The 18,234-nt window shown below is 49.7% G+C and overlaps 2 protein-coding genes across 3 annotated transcripts; one reads left to right on the top strand and one right to left on the bottom strand.

Moving 5' to 3' along the window:
* Positions 1-8,870, bottom strand: actmap (actin maturation protease). Of its 2 annotated transcripts, none has more exons than XM_055663741.1 (7): positions 8,599-8,870; positions 7,959-8,323; positions 5,601-5,669; positions 4,955-5,079; positions 4,265-4,394; positions 3,012-3,082; positions 1-1,842 (listed from the first exon to the last, which is right to left on the bottom strand). In XM_055663741.1, the coding sequence occupies exons 2-7, from the start codon at positions 8,234-8,236 to the stop codon at positions 1,484-1,486; spliced, it is 1,032 nt and encodes a 343-aa protein (XP_055519716.1). In that variant the 5' UTR covers positions 8,237-8,323; positions 8,599-8,870; the 3' UTR covers positions 1-1,483. The 2 variants fall into 2 exon arrangements, with proteins under 2 accessions (XP_055519716.1, XP_055519717.1); XM_055663742.1 differs by having other exon boundaries at positions 7,959-8,318.
* A 976-nt stretch (positions 8,871-9,846) lies between these two features.
* snrpa (small nuclear ribonucleoprotein polypeptide A) lies at positions 9,847-17,765 on the top strand. Its single transcript, XM_055663738.1, has 7 exons — positions 9,847-10,007; positions 11,279-11,389; positions 12,024-12,196; positions 13,283-13,450; positions 14,721-14,894; positions 15,713-15,801; positions 17,072-17,765. Exons 2-7 carry the CDS (start codon positions 11,317-11,319, stop codon positions 17,229-17,231), a joined length of 837 nt encoding a protein of 278 aa, XP_055519713.1. The 5' UTR covers positions 9,847-10,007; positions 11,279-11,316; the 3' UTR covers positions 17,232-17,765.
* Positions 17,766-18,234: the final 469 nt, after the last annotated feature.

The raw sequence follows: 18,234 nt of genomic DNA, 5'->3' as shown, positions 1-18,234 counted from the left end.
GGTGAATCTTAGCCATTTATTTTAGCAGGACTGAAGAATGTTCTGCTCCTCTTTTCAGTTCACAGCCCATTTTTGTTCCAGTTTATGAGGTGGCTATTTTAGCATCTTTCAGTTAATTCCCACCACCACCACCACGCATTAGAACCTGGTTCACACTGGAGAAATAAATCTGGGAATAGCTGGTAACTGGGACCAAAAGACAGGAGCAGAATTAGGCCATTCAACCCATCGGGTCTACTCCACCATTCAATCCTGGCTGATCAATTCCCCCTCAACTCCATTCTGCCTTCTACATCTTCGACATCTTTACTAATCAAGAATCTATCAATCTGCTTTAAAAATACCAAATAACTTTGCCTCCATAACTGTCTGTAGCAATGAATTCCACGGATTCACCATCCTCTAGCACCACTAATTATTTTCATAGAAACATAGAAACATAGAAATTAGGTGCAGGAGTAGGCCATTCGGCCCTTCGAGCCTGCACCGCCATTCAATATGATCATGGCTGATCATCCAACTCAGTATCCCGTACCTGCCTTCTCTCCATACCCCCTGATCCCCTTAGCCACAAGGGCCACATCTAACTCCCTCTTAAATATAGCCAATGGACTGGCCTCAACTACCCTCTGTGGCAGAGAGTTCCAGAGATTCACCACTCTCTGCGTGAAAAAAGTTCTTCTCATCTCGGTTTTAAAGGATTTCCCCTTTATCCTTAAGCTGTGACCCCTTGTCCTGGATGGTATGTCTGGTATGTCCTTTTTATTCTGAGGCTGTCCCCTCTGGTCTAGATTCTCCTGTTACTGGAAACATCCTTTCCAAGTACAGTCAATGGAGCAAAGGAAACGGGCAACGCTTCGGGCCGAAACCCTTCTGTGAAGAACTAGAACTCGTGTACGGGTGATTGTTGGTCGGCGTGGACTGAAAGGCTTGTTTCCACGCTGTATCTCTAAACTAAACAAATCCACCACCCTCTGAGTGAAAAAGTTGCTCTTCTGGACTGTCTCCCATTAAATATTTTCCCTCCCACCTACAACCTATGTTGTACAGGTATTGATTCCTCTACTCGAAGTGAAATAATCTGCATTCATATTATCTATTCCCCTCAAGATTGTTTTATACACCTCTGTGTGAAAAGGTGTGTTGCCCCCATAAGCATCACTGCAAACAGATAAGGAGGGGGATTGTGAGCATGTCTTGCTAATTTCCTACATTAAAAGCAGTGACTTATGCCCCTGTCCCACTTAGGAAACTTGAACGGAAACCTCTGGAGACTTTGCGCCCCACCCAAGGTTTCAGTGCGGTTCCTGGAGGTTTTTGTCAGTCTCCCACTACCTGCAACCTCCAGGAACTGCATGGAAACCTTGGGTGGGGTGCAATGTCTCCAGAGGTTTCCGTTCCGGTTTCCTAAGTGGGACAGGGGCATAATAGTTTGCTGGAGGACCCTGAGATGCTGTAGACTTGATATGACAAAGGTTATTGTTCAGTTATTAGTAGTGGGGGCTGTCAGCTTTGATACTGGGAACAATGGCTGCAGGAGAATTACAACCCCACACAACCCCAGCTTCACACCGCCGTCGGGCACGATGTAGGCCGTTCCGTCGTCCCCTCGCTTGGGACTAAATTCTGCCAGCTGCACGTTGCTCTGGTGCACCCGCTCGTACTCCCACAGCTGGTACTTCAGACTCTTCCCTTGTTTGGCCAACAAGAAAACCTCGACCACACAGTCCTCGGGGTAGGAGGCTCCAGCGGCACCTCCAGCCAGGTGGTGGAGGCCAGGGATATCACGGTCCTTCTCATAGACGTCCTGCAGCAGTTTACACCTCAGTCCCAGCAGCACACCTGTACAACCAGAAGCAACAAACAACCCTGCTGAAATAGCTATTGTACAGGAAATTCAACTTTAGGTTATTCACCCATCCAGGTTAATTCCTGGGATAGCAGGACTGTCATATGCTGAGAGAATGGAGCAGCTGGGCTTGTACACTCGAGTTTAGAAGGATGAGAGGAGATCTCATTGAAACATATAAGATTGTTAAGGGCTTGGACACGATAGAGGCAGGAAACATGTTCCCGAAGTTGGGGGAGTCCAGAACCAGGGGCCACACAGTTTAAGAATAAGGAGTAAGCCATTTGGAACGGAGGCGAGGAAACACTTTTTCACACAGTTGTGAGTCTGTGGAATTCTCTGCCTCAGAGGGCGGTGGAGGCAGGTTCACTGGATGCTTTCAAGAGAGAGCTAGATAGGGCTCTTAAAAATAGCGGAGTCAGGGGATATGGGGAGAAGGCAGGAATGGGGTACTGATTGGGGATGATCAGCCATGATCACATTGAATGGCGGTGCTGGCTCGAAGGGCCGAATGGCCAGCTCCTGTACCTATTGTCTATTGTCATCCACAGAGTCCTACAGCAGGGAAACCGGCCAAACTTGCCCACACCGCCCAACATGTCCCATCTACACTAGTTCAACCTATATGTATTTTACCCATATCCTTCTAAACCTGTTCTATCCACGTACCTGTCCAATGTTTCTAAACGCTGCAGTAGTACCTGCCTCAACTACCTCCTCCAGCACCTCTTCCCATGCTTTATCTGTATCAGGAGCAAATTAGATACAGGTCCACCACCGATTTTTTGGCACCCTTGGTTCCCAAACCTTGCTGGATTATCCGTTGTACCGGACCAACAGAGGTCAAGATCTCCAAGAGGAGTCGGATGGTACCGGAACAGTACGCCTCGGCAGTCGGGGGACCGAGTTGGCCTCTGAAGTCGGCTATGGGAGCGGATCTTCCGGCTCCGGCCAGAGATCTATAGCCCCGGCCACTGCTCGGCTGTGGAAGTCACCCGGCACGTTTACAGGGGGATTTCAAGTGCGCTCTCGGAATTTTGTCCGGATTAAAGGAGGCGCTGCGGACCACAAACTGCCAGGATATCGGCAGTGAAGCTGGACTGTATCTTGTCAATTGCAATGGAAGGGAAGGGGGGCCACGCTGGCACGAAGGGAGACCCACCTGTGAGTACAGCCCAGTGGGCTCTGTGTCCTTTCTTCAGGCACGGCTCGTGGTTGAAATCTTCATCATAGCTTCCTGTCGTTATGGAATTACACCGATTTACTCTGTGTTAGCAGCATGCGCCCTCTCACCCGGCATTAGCAGTTCCACAGCAACCCTCGACCTCATGGATGTTTAAATACATAGGAAGGAACTGCAGATGCTAGTTTATACTGAGTTTATACTGGTTTATGCCGCTTACATACTCAGCGGGTCAAGCACCATCTCATTCGGCCCGAAACGTTGCCTATTTCCTTCGCTCCATAGATGCTGCTGCAACCGCTGAGTTTCTCCAGCATTTTTGTCTACCTACGATTTTCCAGCACCTGCAGTTCCTTCTTAAACAAATTCCTTGTTGGGGCGTTGGAGGTGGAGATGAGGTGGTTGCTCTTCACCCTGTGGCCTTAGTTGGATTGGTGGTGTTTGGGACTGGTTGCCTTGAGAGTGTGGGGTCACTGTGGGGGGGGAGGGGGGGAGTGTGGTCAGGAGAGACTTGGGGGATTGTGGGGGTCACAATAAGACACGAGGCGATTGCTGGTCCACACTGAGACTGGGGGAGGGGAGGCAAAATAATGTCTGTGGAATTCTCTGCCTCAGAGGGCGGTGGAGGCAGGTTCTCTGGATGCTTTCAAGAGAGAGCTAGATAGGGCTCTTAAAGATAGTGGAGTCAACGGATAGGGGGAGAAGGCAGGAATGGGGTTATGATTGGGGATGATCAGCCATGATCACATTGAATGGCGGTGCTGGCTCAAAGGGTTGAATGGCCTACTCCTGCACCTATTGTCTATTGTCTAAGACACAGAGTGCTGGTGCTGCTCAGCAGGTCAGGCAGCATCTCTGGAGAATAAATGCCCCTGTCCCACTTAGGAAACCTGAACGGAAACCTCTGGAGACTTTGTGCCCCACCCAAGGTTTCCGTGCGGTTCCCGGAGGTTTTTGTCAGTCTCCCTACCTGCTTCCACTACCTGCAACCACCTGCAACCTCCAGGAACCGCACAGAAACCTTGGGTGGGGCGCAAAGTCTCCAGAGGTTTCCGTTTAGGTTTCCTAAGTGGGACAGTGGCATAAATCCATGTTCTCCAGAGATGCTGCTGGACCCGCTGGATTATTCCAGCATGTTGTGTCTTTTTTTTTTGTAACCCAGCATCTGCAGTTCCTGGTGTCTCCAGGTCAGTACGGGCAGGGGACGCCTTGACGAGCGTTTCCAAGGATACGGTATTAACACGGGATAACCAGCCTTCAGGTGGCTCAGTATTCTGGATCTGTTGCTGCCCATTAAACCATCAGTGAGCAGTTCACCATGACATGTGAAGACCTCTTTGGCCAGGTTCACCATATTATCACCTGCAATCAGGAAATACACAAGAGATTGCCTTAGTCCATAAGGATGTCACAGTTTAGCTACTGTTGAAATATCGAAATTCTTAAACTAGTGCCTATGCCTAAACTAGTTCTGTGACCTACATCACTGAACCAGGCTGAAGTAGAGAGGATGGGAGTCTATCAGACATGCGGAGGAAGCAGCGTTGTATGTTCATATGTGATAGGAGCGGAGTTAGGCCATTCAGCCCATCAAGTGTACTTTGCCATTCAATCATGGCTGATCCAGTTCATTGGCTATATTTAAGAGGGAGTTAGATGTGGCCCGTGTGGCTAGAGGGATCAGGGGGTATGGAGAGAAGGCAGGTACAGGATACTGAGTTGGATGGTCAGCCATGATCATATTGAATGGCGGTGCAGGCTCAAAGGGCCGAATGGCCTACTCCTGCACCTAATTTCTATGTTTCTATCTATTTCTCCCTGCTAACCCCATTCTCCTGCCTTAATCCCCATAACCCCTGACACCCGTACTAATCAAGAATCTATCTGTCACTGTCTTATCTCCTGCTGCTTGTTATAGATACCTGAGAACATCTCTCCCTGAGCAGTGTAGTTGTTCTTCACTGCACAGTTCACAATCTTCTCCAGACTCACGGCTTCAGATGCGTCCAGCAAGTGTCCAGCCATCCAGAGAGCAACCATGCCGCACCTGGAATAGAAGAAAACCTTTGAAACAGCAGAGCTGAGGAATGCAGCGATTTTATACCAAAGATAAACACAAAATGCGGGAGTAACTCAGCAGGTCAGGCAGCATTTCTGGAGAAATTGACAATAGACAATAGGTGCAGAAGTAGGCCATTCGGCCCTTTGAGCCAGCACCGCCATTCAATGTGATTATCCCCAATCAGTACCCAGTTCCTGCCTTCTCCCCATATCCCCTGACTCCGCTATTTTTAAGAGCCCTATCTAGCTCTCTCTTGAAACCATCCAGAGAACCTGCCTCTACCGCCCTCTGAGGCGTTGCCTTTTTCCTTCTGTCAGAAGAAGGTCTCAAACCCGAAACGTCATGTATTCCTTCGCCCCATAGATGCTGCCTCACCCGCTGAGTTCCTCCAGCATTTTTATCTACCTTCGATTTTTCCAGCATCTGCAGTTCCTTCTTAAAAATATCAAGATGCCAATGATTTAGACAAATGAATGGTTTACAAATAAAAGGGAATGGCTACTTACTGTGGGCCATCCTGGATCAATGAGGGCACCGGGTTGTTAATCAGCAGCCAGTTCAACTCTTTGCTAAAACTGAAAGAATAAAAAGATAATCTGCTAAAATTTTCATTGCTTCATTGTTTAGTATGAGGACCCGCACCTGCCACTTCCATGGCTTCACCCGCTGAGTTTCTCCAGTGTCGATTTTCCAGGCAGTTTTCTTAAACACCTGCCCGCAACTATGTTATACTGGGAATAAACAGTTCACAGGGTCCATGTTGAATAGCACGCAGGGTTATGATGTTCAATGTGTGCGGAATGGTAACACAGCGGTAGATAGAGTTGCTGCCCTACAACACCACATACCCGGGTTCGATCATGACTATGGGTGCTGTCTGTACCTTCTTCCCGTGACCTGCGTGTGTCTTCTCCCGGTGCTCCGGCTATCCTCCCACATTCCTACGACGTACAGGTTAATTGCCTTCTGTAAATTGTCCCTAGTGTGTGTATGATAGTGTTAGTGTGCGGGAATCGCTGGTCGGTGCGGACTAGGTGGCCAAAGGGCCTGTTTCCGCGCTGTATCTCTAAACCAAAACGAAATAGCACAAAGGGTGCAAGATTAATGCGTAACGACAACAAGATGCACTGTCAGCCTCTAATCGGGTAGAAAGCTAACCTGTGAACAGGGCCAAGTCACTTAGCGTGTATTCAAGGATTCAGTGAAATGTTTGTGCCTTTGCCAAAAACAAACAAATACAACAGAATGGAACAGAGTTCTTTAACATATGTATCAGCATTTAATAAAAACAGTAGCATGTACAGTAAAGTAGTCTCTGGTGAGATAGGAGTTTACAAGCCTCTATTAAAATGTGGTTTAAAATGCTGCGTGGATGTATGTTTCTTGCAATGCACCTGACATGACTGCTTTCAGTAGGCTATAATAAACTGTAATAGGATTCAGATTATAAATAGACTTGCAGCGAGTATCTGCCAGCCTATTCTCCCCGGCCCTTCGATCAATAATCTATCTACCTCCCCATTGGAAGACTGCTTCCACCACCCCTTAAGGAAGAAAGTTCCAAACACACTCTACGCTTCAAGAAATAAAAGTGCCTCAACTCTTTCTTAGTACGGGTTGAATGAAGTAGACTTGATGGGCCAAATGGCCTACTTATGCTACTGTCACTTATGAACTTACGGGCAATCCCTTTACATTGAAACAACAACCTTTACTTCTGGATTCTCCACAACAAACAATCCTCGCTACATCTACCCTGGCAAATCCCCTCATGGCGTATGTGTTTGAGTCAAGTCCCCTCTCACTCTTCGCAACTGCATTGGATGTAAAATCAGCTTGTCCAACACTTAGCTGTATTCAAGGTTCCTTGTTTGTGCCTTTAATCACACAGAGTTCAATATTATCCGCTATCTTTATAAACAATAGACAATAGGTGCAGGAGTAGACCCCAGCACCGCCATTCAATGTGATCATGGCTGATCATCCCCAATCAGTACCCCGTTCCTGCCTTCTCCCCATAGCTCGCTCGCTCTTGAAAGCATCCAGAGAACCGGCCTCCACCGCCTAACATAGAACTGTACTGGACTCTCACCCACTGAGTTTCTCCAGCACTTTCGTCTACCCTCGATTTTCCAGCATCTGCAGTTCCTTCTTAAACACTGGACTCTCATCTGTTCAATCTCTCCCTGTAGTTAAGGCGCTGTAATCAAGGGGTCATTGTGATAAACCTATTCTGCACGCTTTCTCCACATCCTCCCTGGAGCAGGGCAACATGAACCACATGCAATATTCCAAATGCTGCTGCAGTTATTGAAGGATACAGCATAGAAACAAGCCCTTTGGCCCACCAAGTCCACCGATCATCCGTTCATACCAGTTCAACGTTAACTCACTCTCATCCATACCAGGGGCAAATTAACAGAGGACAAATTAACGTACAAACACACAAGCACTGGGATGTGCAAAGAAATTGGAGCAAGCCCATGCAGTCACAGGGAGAACGTGCAAACTCCACACAGACAGCACCCGCAGTCAGGATCGAATCCGGCACTCCGGCGCTGTGAGGCAGCTTCACAACCCGTTCCGCCACTGTGCCGGCCTATTGATATTAGCAGCCAGCCAGAGAGAGACAAAGGAGGTAACAATTAGCAGGGGATATAGACACAAAAGCTAGAGCAACTCAGTAGGTCAGACAGCAACTCTGGCAAAAAGGAATAGGTGACGTTTCGGGTCGAGACCCTTCCTCAGACTGAGTCAGGGGAGAGGGAAACGAGAGATGTAGATGGTGGTATAGAGAGATATAGAACAAATGAATGAAAGACATGCAAACCATAAGCAGGCTCGCATTGTTTAGGTTTCTGTACCTGTCAGATCGATTCTGGAATAGCGCCTTCAATTCTTCTCGGACATTTCTTGGCTTCAATTGGCCTTCTGCAAGAACTTGGTACAGCTTCTTTGCAGGTGATGGTAGTGGGGTGGAACACGGAGGGGGTGGGGGTGGGTGGGGGTGGGGGTGGGGGGGGGGAGGGGGAGGTAGATGTGGTTGCAAACTTTCTGATTCTGAACAGATCACAGAGTTGTCCTCCCAGGAACCTGCCCTCCGTTGTTGCGACATTTGTGTTCTGGACTTCGCACTCGACATCAGTTAATTTACGCTTCAATGGTTTCATTAGACAGGCTGGGCATCCTCTGAATGTTGGTATTTTTCAATCTGTATTTGCCAACTTTTCTTCAGTAATTGGGAATCCCGTACGCAAGAGAAAAAATAGTGACAATTAGTCTAGGTTTTAATGCCAAACACATTCTGCATTCGTCACAGACTGGGATGTAGGGCCATTAAGGCAATGAGCGGAGTAGGTTGAGGAGAGATGAGGGAGTGCAGGATGATATTGAGCAAGGTGCGGGAAAGGGGAAGGCAGTTGTCATTAGGGAGGTTGTGCGGCACAGTGGCGCAGCGGAAGAGCTGTTGCCTCACAGCGCCAGAGACCCAGGTTCGACCCTGACCTCGGGTACAGAGTTTGTAACTTCTCCCTGGGACCGCGTGGGTTTTCTCCGGGTGCTCCGGTTTCTTCCCAGACGAGGAACCACTTTTTCCTTTTCCTCTCAGAGAGTTGTGAGTCTGTGGAATTCGCTGCCTCAGAGGGCGGTGGAAACCAGAGGCACCAGTGGAAACCAGCATCTGCAGTTCCTTCCTGCACAGTAGCAAATATCTTATAGCAGATCTTTGCACAGTAGTGCATGGGCTTGGACAGAGGAAGTGCTAAACTCAACAGATGGAGGGAGGGGGAGGAGGGCCATGACGTCACCGCGATGGGGGCGGGACCCTTCAGGTCGCACCCCTCGCCCGATTGGTTCACATCGTCGTTATTGACACCGGCGCCCACCAATCAGGTTCCGGACATCATTTAACGGGCCAGAAACGTTTAAAATTTAAAAAAAAAAAACAAGATGCGGGCGTTTATAACTGAGCGGATGATTGCTGCCGGAGCGGCGGGGCGTGAATAAACTTAGTGAGAAACCGCGGGGTTAAAGGGCGGCGGTTATTTTGGGCGGGTCTTTCCGCTGCGAGGGAGGGTGATGATGGACGGTGGCGGCTGCCAATCAGCGCGCGGATGGGGCGGCGGGGATGGCCAATGGGGAGCGGGCGGGGGCGGGAGGGTGATGATCGACGGTAGCGGCTGCCAATCGGCGCGCGGATGGGCGGCGGGGATGGCCAATGGGGGCGGGCGGGTGATGATCGACGGTGGCGGCTGCCAATCAGCGCGCGGATGGGGCGGCGGGGATGGCCAATGGGGAGCGGGCGGGGGCGGGGGGCGTGATGGGGATGGAGGGTGATGATCGACGGTAGCGGCTGCCAATCAGCGTGCGGATGGGCGGCGGGGGGATGGCCAATGGGAAGCGGGCGGGGGCGGGAGGGTGATGATCGACGGTAGCGGCTGCCAATCGGCGTTCGGATGGGCGGCGGGGATGGCCAATGGGGAGCGGGCGGGGGCGGGACATGGGGCGGGAGGGTGATGGACGGTGGCGGTGCCAATCAGCGCACGGATAGGGCGGCGGGGATGGCCAATGGGGCGGGCGGGTGGATCGACGGTAGCGGGCCGCGCACGGATGGGGGGCGATGGGCAATGGGTGGGGGCGGGGGGGGGGCGGGTGATGATCGACGGTGGCGGCTGCCAATCGGCGCGCGCGGATGGGGCGGCGGGGCTGGCCAATGGGGAGCGGGCGGGGGCGGGACAGGGACATGAGGTTGGCGGTTGGAGCGGGTGCGCGCGGTGACGGGGCCGGCGGTTGGAGCCAAGGAGCGGGTGAGGCGGGAGGAGCGGCCGGCAGTTGGCGCGTCGTTGCATCGGATCGGCGGCGTCGGGGACACGTGTGGCGGCGGGATATCGAGCGGAGGATCGTCGGCGGCCATTGTGAGTCGGGGGAGCGGCCGGTACACGGGGTAACGCGCTGACCCGGCTCTCCCTCCCTCCCTCCCGCGTGGCCTCACGGCCGCCATCTTACCGGGCTGGCGGGGAGAGGGCCCGCGTCCCGGCGGGCGGGGCTTACGGTGCCGGTCGGCCCAGGGGGAGGGAAGGAGGAGGCGCGTGGGTCTGATGGGCCTCTATGGGAGGGAGGGAGGGGGTGAGTCTGGTGTTGCTGGGGGAGACCGTGTCTGTGTAGGGGGAGTAATGGCCGGCGTGGAGCCACAGAGGGAACGGCGTGGAGAGGGAGGGATGGGAAAGGGTTAGTTCGTGAGGGAAGGGGCGGGGAATGAGGGAAGGAAGGAGGAAAGAAGCAGGGGTAGATGAGAGGGAAAGTTGGGGTGAGGAGAGGAGGGAGGGAAGGGGTTTGTAGGAGAGGGTGGAGTGGCAGGGAGGAAGGGGCAGAGTGTTGTTAGCCTCGGGGGTGACGGGGTGGGGATGATGAGACTCTTGTTAACATAAGCCTTAGGGCTATAGTGGGGAACAGTTCTGAGGAGAGGCAGAGTGTGGGGTTTTACTGAACAAGGTACAGGGAAAGTATTAAAGAAGTGCAGATACTGGTTTACCAATGAAAGCCACAAAGTGCTGGAGTAACCCAATGGGTTGAGTTGGGATAAGAGTGGCATTGTTTCATTGCAGCACGATGGGGCTGCTTGGGGGTCTTCAATCCATTCACAGTCGCATTGCACCCATGTTGAACAAAACAAACTACGGGAGGAACACAGCAGGTGAGACGGAGGGAAATGGACAGGCATTTCCAGTCAGGACTCTTCTCACGATCTGAAGAAGGATCCTGACCCAAAACACAATTTCCCTTAGCCGCTGCTGTCTCGCCTGCTGGGTTCATCCAGCAATCTTTTGTTTGTTGAAGATTCCACTGTCTGCAATCTCTTGCATCCCCGTATCACATTGGATCCTTTTGTTTGATGTCTGTAAACCAGTTAGGGTCTGTGTTGATCTTTGGTTGTTGTTTCCTGATCAAAGCCAAAATACTTTAGGATTTAGGGTCTGAAGAAGGGTTTCGGCCCGAAACGTTGCCTATTTCCTTCGCTCCATAGATGCTGCTGCACCCGCTGAGTTTCTCCAGCTTTTCTGTGTAACCTACTTTAGGATTAAGTTGCTGTGTTTGGATTTAAATTTGTGATTTCAGGTCGACCTTTGCTCTCTTGTAGTGATTTGTTTGTTGGTATTCTGTCGCAGTGACAAAGTTTGTATTGCAGAGACAGCTGTCGGGTCTCATTTAGCTTGGTGAAGAGCCATGTCTGTCCAGGACACCCGTCCCAACCACACCATCTACATCAATAATCTGAATGAGAAGATTAAGAAAGATGGTAAGTATTTGGGGAGCAACTGGATGCAATAGCATCCTCTGTTATTGCCACTTCTGTGAGTTTGACCACAGGTATTGAGGGTGGCAAGGAAACGGCAAAATCATGCAATTTGACCCAACTGGTCCATACTTCATCACTGTTTTCCATTCTCACTTGTATTTAACAGGCTTATTTTTCAAGAGGGGCTGAACTATTCCCAATGTAGCAAATCACACCATGTAACTGTTTGGGGTTTTTCATGCACCCCTTAAAAGATTTGTAACTGACTTTTATCCGTGCAACCTTTTTTTATGGAGCTGCCAACAAAAAAAACTTCCATCTATCAATCTTTAAAACTCCATCATAATTTGACATTTCTCCCTTGATCTCGCCACTTGTTTAAGGGAGCACAGCCCATCGATTCTTTCCTTGCACTGGGTTGATGCTGTTGCAGTGTGGTTCCTGCAGCCCAAGTGCCTCAGCGTTTTGTAACATGGAGCCATTTGCTGTGCTGTGGTGACGTGTGTAAGCAAAAAGGATCGCTGTCAACCTGCACGCTAATGAACCTAAATTATGGTACTGGTTGAGGTATGATGATACTTGGCAATCTATGTTGAGTGGCAACAGAAGCTGATTGAGGTGTGTGTCTCTCCAGAGCTGAAGAAGTCCCTCTATGCCATCTTCTCCCAGTTTGGCCAGATTCTGGACATCCTTGTCTCCAGGAACTTGAAGATGCGAGGGCAGGCCTTTGTCATTTTCAAGGAGGTCAGCAGTGCTACCAATGCCCTGAGGTCCATGCAAGGGTTTCCGTTTTATGACAAGCCAATGGTGAGTTCCGCATGATGAATGTGTTCTATTCTTGGCTATACTGAAGTGTGTGACATAATGCCCCTCTGTGGCAGGCCTGCAGTTAAAGCATTTGACCCACCTCACATATCCTGGTGTGGTTGTTCTGTGTGCATGCCCTCTGCTCAAAGTTAAATAACCTTGTCAGTACAACTTCTCCTTTGTGTGCTTAATGCAAAATGCTGGTGGAACTTGGCAGAGTAGGGAGCTGCTCTGGAGGGAATGGGCGGGTGGTGTGTCGAGTTGAGACCCTTCTTCAGACTGGTCTGAAATTAGGTTTGAAGAAGGGTCCCTACCCAAGACGTCGCCTGTGCATTCCCATCACAAATGCTGTCTTATGTTCCCAATGCACTTTGTATTTTGCTCAAGTCCGAGTCTTTCAGCATGGAAATAGGCCCAAATTGACCAAGATGCCCCATCTGCTCTAGTCCGACCCACCTGCCTGTATTTGACCGATATCCCTCTCAACCCTTTCTATCCACGCGCCTGTCCAAATGTCTGATAAATGTTGTTACAGTATCTGCCTCAACTATCTCCTTTGGCAGTAAATTCCATACCTCCCCCCCCCCCCCCCCCCCCCCCACACCAGCAACTGCAGTTCCTAATGTTTCCCATGTGTGCCTATGTGCATTCCCTTGAATCCTTCAACTAATCCAGGGTGCAGCATGTTTCTACTAAACCAGAGGTTTAATGGAGCCTCTTGACTGAAGTCCTATCCCCACATTAGTCAGTTAGAATGGCTTTCAGCTGATACTCATCCCTTTCTTTCTCCTCTACTATAATATAGTATTTGTGTACTATAACTTGGTATTCTCTACACAGCTTTCTTGGCTGCAAATGAAACAAAAGTATTGATCCAGGAGGAGTGCAGTGAGCCCGCTCTGCTGAAGCTTGTGTTTGAACCACGTGACACAACTTCTCTTCATTCAGATTTAGATTCAGATTCAACTTTAATTGTCATTGTCAGTGTACAGTACAGAGACAACGAAATGCAGTTAGCATCTCCCTTCATGTCAGTGATCCCGTGACATTTCAGTGATTTGATGCAACTTTTCCCCTTGTCAACAGAGGATTCAGTATTCAAAAACTGATTCTGATATCATAGCCAAGATGAAGGGCACCTACGTGGAGCGTGACCGGAAGAAGGAGAAGAGGAAGGTGAAGGTTCCGGAACCTTCTGTCAATAAGAAGGCAAATGCCCCACTAACAGCCAATGCTGTACCCCAGTCCGTCTCGGTAAGTGTGACCATCTAGGACACAATCTGAAGGGGAATAAGTAACTTGTTAGGATTCATTTGACCTGCTGGGTCTGACACACACTGGCTGTGCTGAGTAGGCTCTCTCATACTCTAAAGTGACAGCACTTGTAACCCACAGTGAGATGGTTCTAGACTAATGAGGTAGTCACTGTCCACCACTCTGAACCATTGCATTATCAATGTTTCATTGCTCGTGGTGTTGATCAGCCAACTCTGAAAGGCTCATCCCAGTCAGCATAGCGTTTTGTGTCTTTTCCAAGTTAATCTAAACAGCGTGTTTTACTTGATTTTTTTAAATTGGCTTTATTTTGAATAATAAAAGTTGTCTATTTTAAGAACAATCACAATTTGGTAGACATACAATGCTGGAATAACTCAGTATGTCAGGCAGCACCTCTGGAGAAAATAGTTTAAACTCGAGCAAAACGAGTTAAAAACGAAAATAGTTAAAACGCGAGCAAAGCGGAGTTGCCGATTTTCCTTCCCCTCCCTGCAATTCATTCCATCTGCTGATCCCAGTGGGGTTCTGTGGATGAAGCATCCCGGCTCAGTTGTCGTTCTCAGGAACCGATGTCTAGCTTTGTTTATTAGTAACCTTTAAGTTTCACCATCTCAGGTACCACCTCCTAAAATGTCTTCTGTGTGCTTATGCAATCACGGCAATATTGGAGAGGCAAGGGTCTGCTGCAGCAGAACCCTTGAATACATTATTGTCACAAATCATAGTGAAGTTCTTTGTTTGTCCATTGTCCCCCCCACAACACCCCCCCCCCCCCCCCCCCCCCCCCCCGTGCCAGTTTCCCCCTTTGTTCTCCACCCCCCCCCCCCCCCCCCCCCCCCCCCCACACGCGGTCCTCCTTTGTTCCTTCCCTCGGCAGCGGCGTCCTCACTTCCATGTGTCGGTCGACGTCATTATCGACCGCCGGGCCGACCTCTCCATTAACGCTGAGTGTTAATCAGCCGCCCTCTCTGTGGCGCCGACCCAGGTCCCAGCCACAGGCACTGTCAACCCAAGCACCGATGGCCTCGGGCTTCATCACCCCGCGAGGCTCTACCTCTGGCCTCTGCTTCTCAGCGGTACCTCCAGAAGGTGTCTGGAACCTGGATCTGTGGTTAGGGTAAGATGGTTATTGGCAGTGGAGGGTACGGAACGAAGAGGGTGATGGGTGTCTTGTTAATGCACTGTTTGTTGCTGTAGAGTTTACAGTCTCTGTTCATTCATCGCTTCGTTTGTTTGTTCGTTCCAGGGCATGCCCATGATGAATCAAGCCCCACGGATGATGCAAATGTCAGGACAGCCTCCCTACATGCCACCACCTGGCATGATGCCTCCTCCTGGGATGGCACCTGGCCAGATGCCACCTGGGTCCATTCCTCCTGGCCAAATGATGGCTGGGCAGATGCCACCTCCTGCTCAAACGGTGAGTGTTCACTTGGTGTTTTAGCTCCATGGGGGTTCAAATACTTTGGCAATTGGAAACATTCCTAATGTAAATCCCTCATTAAGTATGGGGCTCAAAACTGCTCATAATATTCCAATTCCCTTCCTGTTTTCTGTGACTACCCTCCTGCCCAGAGATTGTATCCTTGTGAGGTGTTTAAAACCTGACTTTATTTTTGGTAAAAAAACACTAAAAGTAATGCTCCTAGTATTACTAAATATTTGCTCTTCATTACTCTCTGAATTAGAAATGATTGGCCTAAATTAATATTCTATATCATCTATTTTGATGGGACTCCTGCAATTCCTTTGGCTGTGGCCATGGTTTATTTCTGCTAACCTCTTGTAGTGTTCTGTTACACAGCAGAGCTCAGTGCTCGAGCTGAGCTGCTAAGCAGCTTTAGGTTTAGCTGTTGGAGTGGGGCAGTTAGTGAAGGACGTTGCATTGGGGAAGTGGATGGAAGAGTTGGAGGAGCAGCTTGTTGGGCAAAGTCTCACTGCAGATAGACACAAAACACTGGAGTAACTCTGCGGGCTAGGCAGCACCTCTGGAGAGAAGGAATGGGTGTTGTTTCGGGGCGAGACCCTTCTTCAGTCTGAAGAAGGGTCTCGACCCGAAGCATCATCTATTCCTTCTCTACAGAGATGCTTCCTGACCTACAGAGTTACTCCAGTGTTTTGTGTCTATCTTTGGTGTAAACCAGCATCTGCAGTTCCTTCCGACACAAAGTCTCACTGCAGCACCTCCTGTGATGAGAGTGACTTGCTTGGAAGCTGACTACCATCTTTGTTTTCCAGGTGCCTGAAAATCCACCCAACCACATCCTCTTCCTGACCAACCTGCCTGAGGAGACCAATGAGCTGATGCTGTCCATGCTTTTCAACCAGTAAGTACCAGATGGGGTTGAAATGGCTGGTCCTTCAACCACGATTTTGAGCTGGGGCGACAGGCGCTAAACAAATGTTGAGATGTAGACGGAGAGGCTGGAGTTGATGGTGGCAAGGGCGGGAGCTGAGGTTCCCAGAGTGGTGATACTGGGTGTAAAGAATTCCCTTGGCCCCTTCTAACATTCCAGCTTTGGGGGGGAAGCTGAAAATTAAATGCTGGAAATGCTTAGCAGGTGTAGAGGTAGAAACATCTAATGTTTTGTGTCATTAAGAACAAGGAAAGTGAGAGAACGTTGCAAGGATGGTCCCTTTTAACAACTTAAAAGTTGGTTTCTTTCACTTTCCACAGGTGCTGTCTGGCCTGTGAGTGTTTCCAGTATTTTCTGTTTTATTGTTGGTGTTTGCCCTCCATCAATGTATTTTCCATTAACCGGCATTTCAACCTTCAGCTGCCTCCTACCCAGGAGCAGTCTTATTCTGTTTAGGAACTCGGTGAATTTGTCCAGAGATACAGGCTGGAAACAGGCCCTTCGGCCCACTGAGTCCACGCTGACCAGCGATCCCTGCACATAACACTACCCTACACACACTAGGGGCAATTTACACTTCTAGAAAGCCAATGAACTTACAAACCTGTACGCCTTTGGAGTGTGGGAGGGAGCCAAAGATCTCGGAGAAAACCCACGCGGTCGCGGGGAGAACATACAAACTCTGTACAGACAGCGCTCGTGTCGGGATCGAACCAGGGTCTCGGGCGCTGCATGCCATGTAAGGCAGCAACTCTACTGCTGTGCTGCCCTGGAGCTGTTGATTAAAACAGAGTTCCCTTGGGCTGGATGGGGTGAAAACCTATGGAGCCATATACTAGCCATCACGTGGCAAGAGGCTCCTTGTGGGGTTGGGTTATTGATGCTGCCATCTTGCTTTCCTGGTACAGCAAAGATTTTTGTTGATGATGGGTCTGTAGGGGCTGCACTGTAGCCTGCTGCTCCTTGTCAAAGGGTAGTTTAAGTTGAGCCCCCCAGCTGAGAAGCAATGCAAGGTCTAGACTGACTGAGGGAGTGATATGCAGCCACTCGTTTGCTTCAGTCTACACATGATGAATATAAAACAAAATAAATCCCACGGTGCAAGTCTTGAAGATTGTCTGCCTTGTGATTTAATTAACTGTAAACTCAGATTGGGGTGCCCAGAGAGAGGGGGTGGATGGGCAGTGCTGGTTGTGACGGTTGCCTTGTGCTCCACTAACTGTCTGTCTCTCGCCTCCAGGTTCCCCGGCTTTAAGGAGGTGCGCTTGGTGCCGGGCCGCCACGACATCGCCTTCGTGGAGTTCGATAACGAGGTGCAAGCGGGGGCAGCACGAGACGCGTTGCAAGGCTTCAAGATCACGCAGTCGAACGCAATGAAGATCTCATTCGCAAAGAAATGAGGGGTTGAAGTGGATCACACTGGTTAATTGTGGCTTTGCTTTCAAAGCCCTTTTGTGTTTTTATATAATTAGTGAAATAATTGGTTTGTGTATTAGATTCGAACGTTTAGGTGCCTCAGGTAAGTGAGGGTGAAGAGGCCCTCTTAGCAGCTGCACCCTGCCCCAGTGGACTCTCGACAAGAGTTCCCGAATTCCCCGTGTGAGTGTGCCAAGCATCTTGCTTGGTGGAGCTGCATGTTCAGATTGTGTTGTGGATCTTGTTGTGTACCTGGCCCTGTACATCAATCTGAATTGCCCCGTCCTTCCCAAACTGGCAATGGCCTTAACCCTGACTGAAGGAATTGGATGGAGATTCCTCTCCACTCAGTTTCTTCCAGTTAGTCTGCCCTGATTTGCCTGTAGCTTTGAGTGAATGAAATGAGTGTCTGGCTGACTGAGGCAAGTTTGCTTAATCGCACCAAGAAAGCTGTTCACCCAGAGTCTCAATGACATTGCACCTGGAGCTTTCCAAAAAATAAAACTTTTTATATATAACCTACTGTGTGTGTGTGTTTGTTTATGTCCTGAGATCTGGTTTTCAGTGTTACGGAGCTGGATAAGGGTCCTGATCCAAGGTGTCACCTATCTATCCCCTCCACTAGACACAGAATGCTGGAGTAACTCAGCGGGACAGGCAGCATCTCTGGAGAGAAGGAATGGGTGACGTTTCGGGTCGAGACCCATCAGACCTCTACAGATGCTTCCTGAGCCGCAGTTACACCAGCACTGTGTTTTGGATAATCAGCATATTTGTTTTCCATATAGAATTTAATTTGAGTAGATGCACAGAGTCTCTTGCCCAGAGTAGGGGAGTCGAGGGCCAGAGGACAGGTTTAAGTTGAAGGGGAAAAGATCTAGGAATATAGGGGGTGGGGGGTGACTTTTTCACCCAAAGGATGGTGGGTGTATGGAATGAGCTGCCAGAGGAGGTAGTTGGACTATCCCAACGTTTACGAAACTTAGG

Source organism: Leucoraja erinacea, chromosome 38, assembly GCF_028641065.1.
Source record: "Leucoraja erinacea ecotype New England chromosome 38, Leri_hhj_1, whole genome shotgun sequence".
Taxonomy (NCBI): Eukaryota; Metazoa; Chordata; class Chondrichthyes; order Rajiformes; family Rajidae; genus Leucoraja; species Leucoraja erinaceus.
This window is presented reverse-complemented; position numbering and strand designations above follow the sequence as displayed.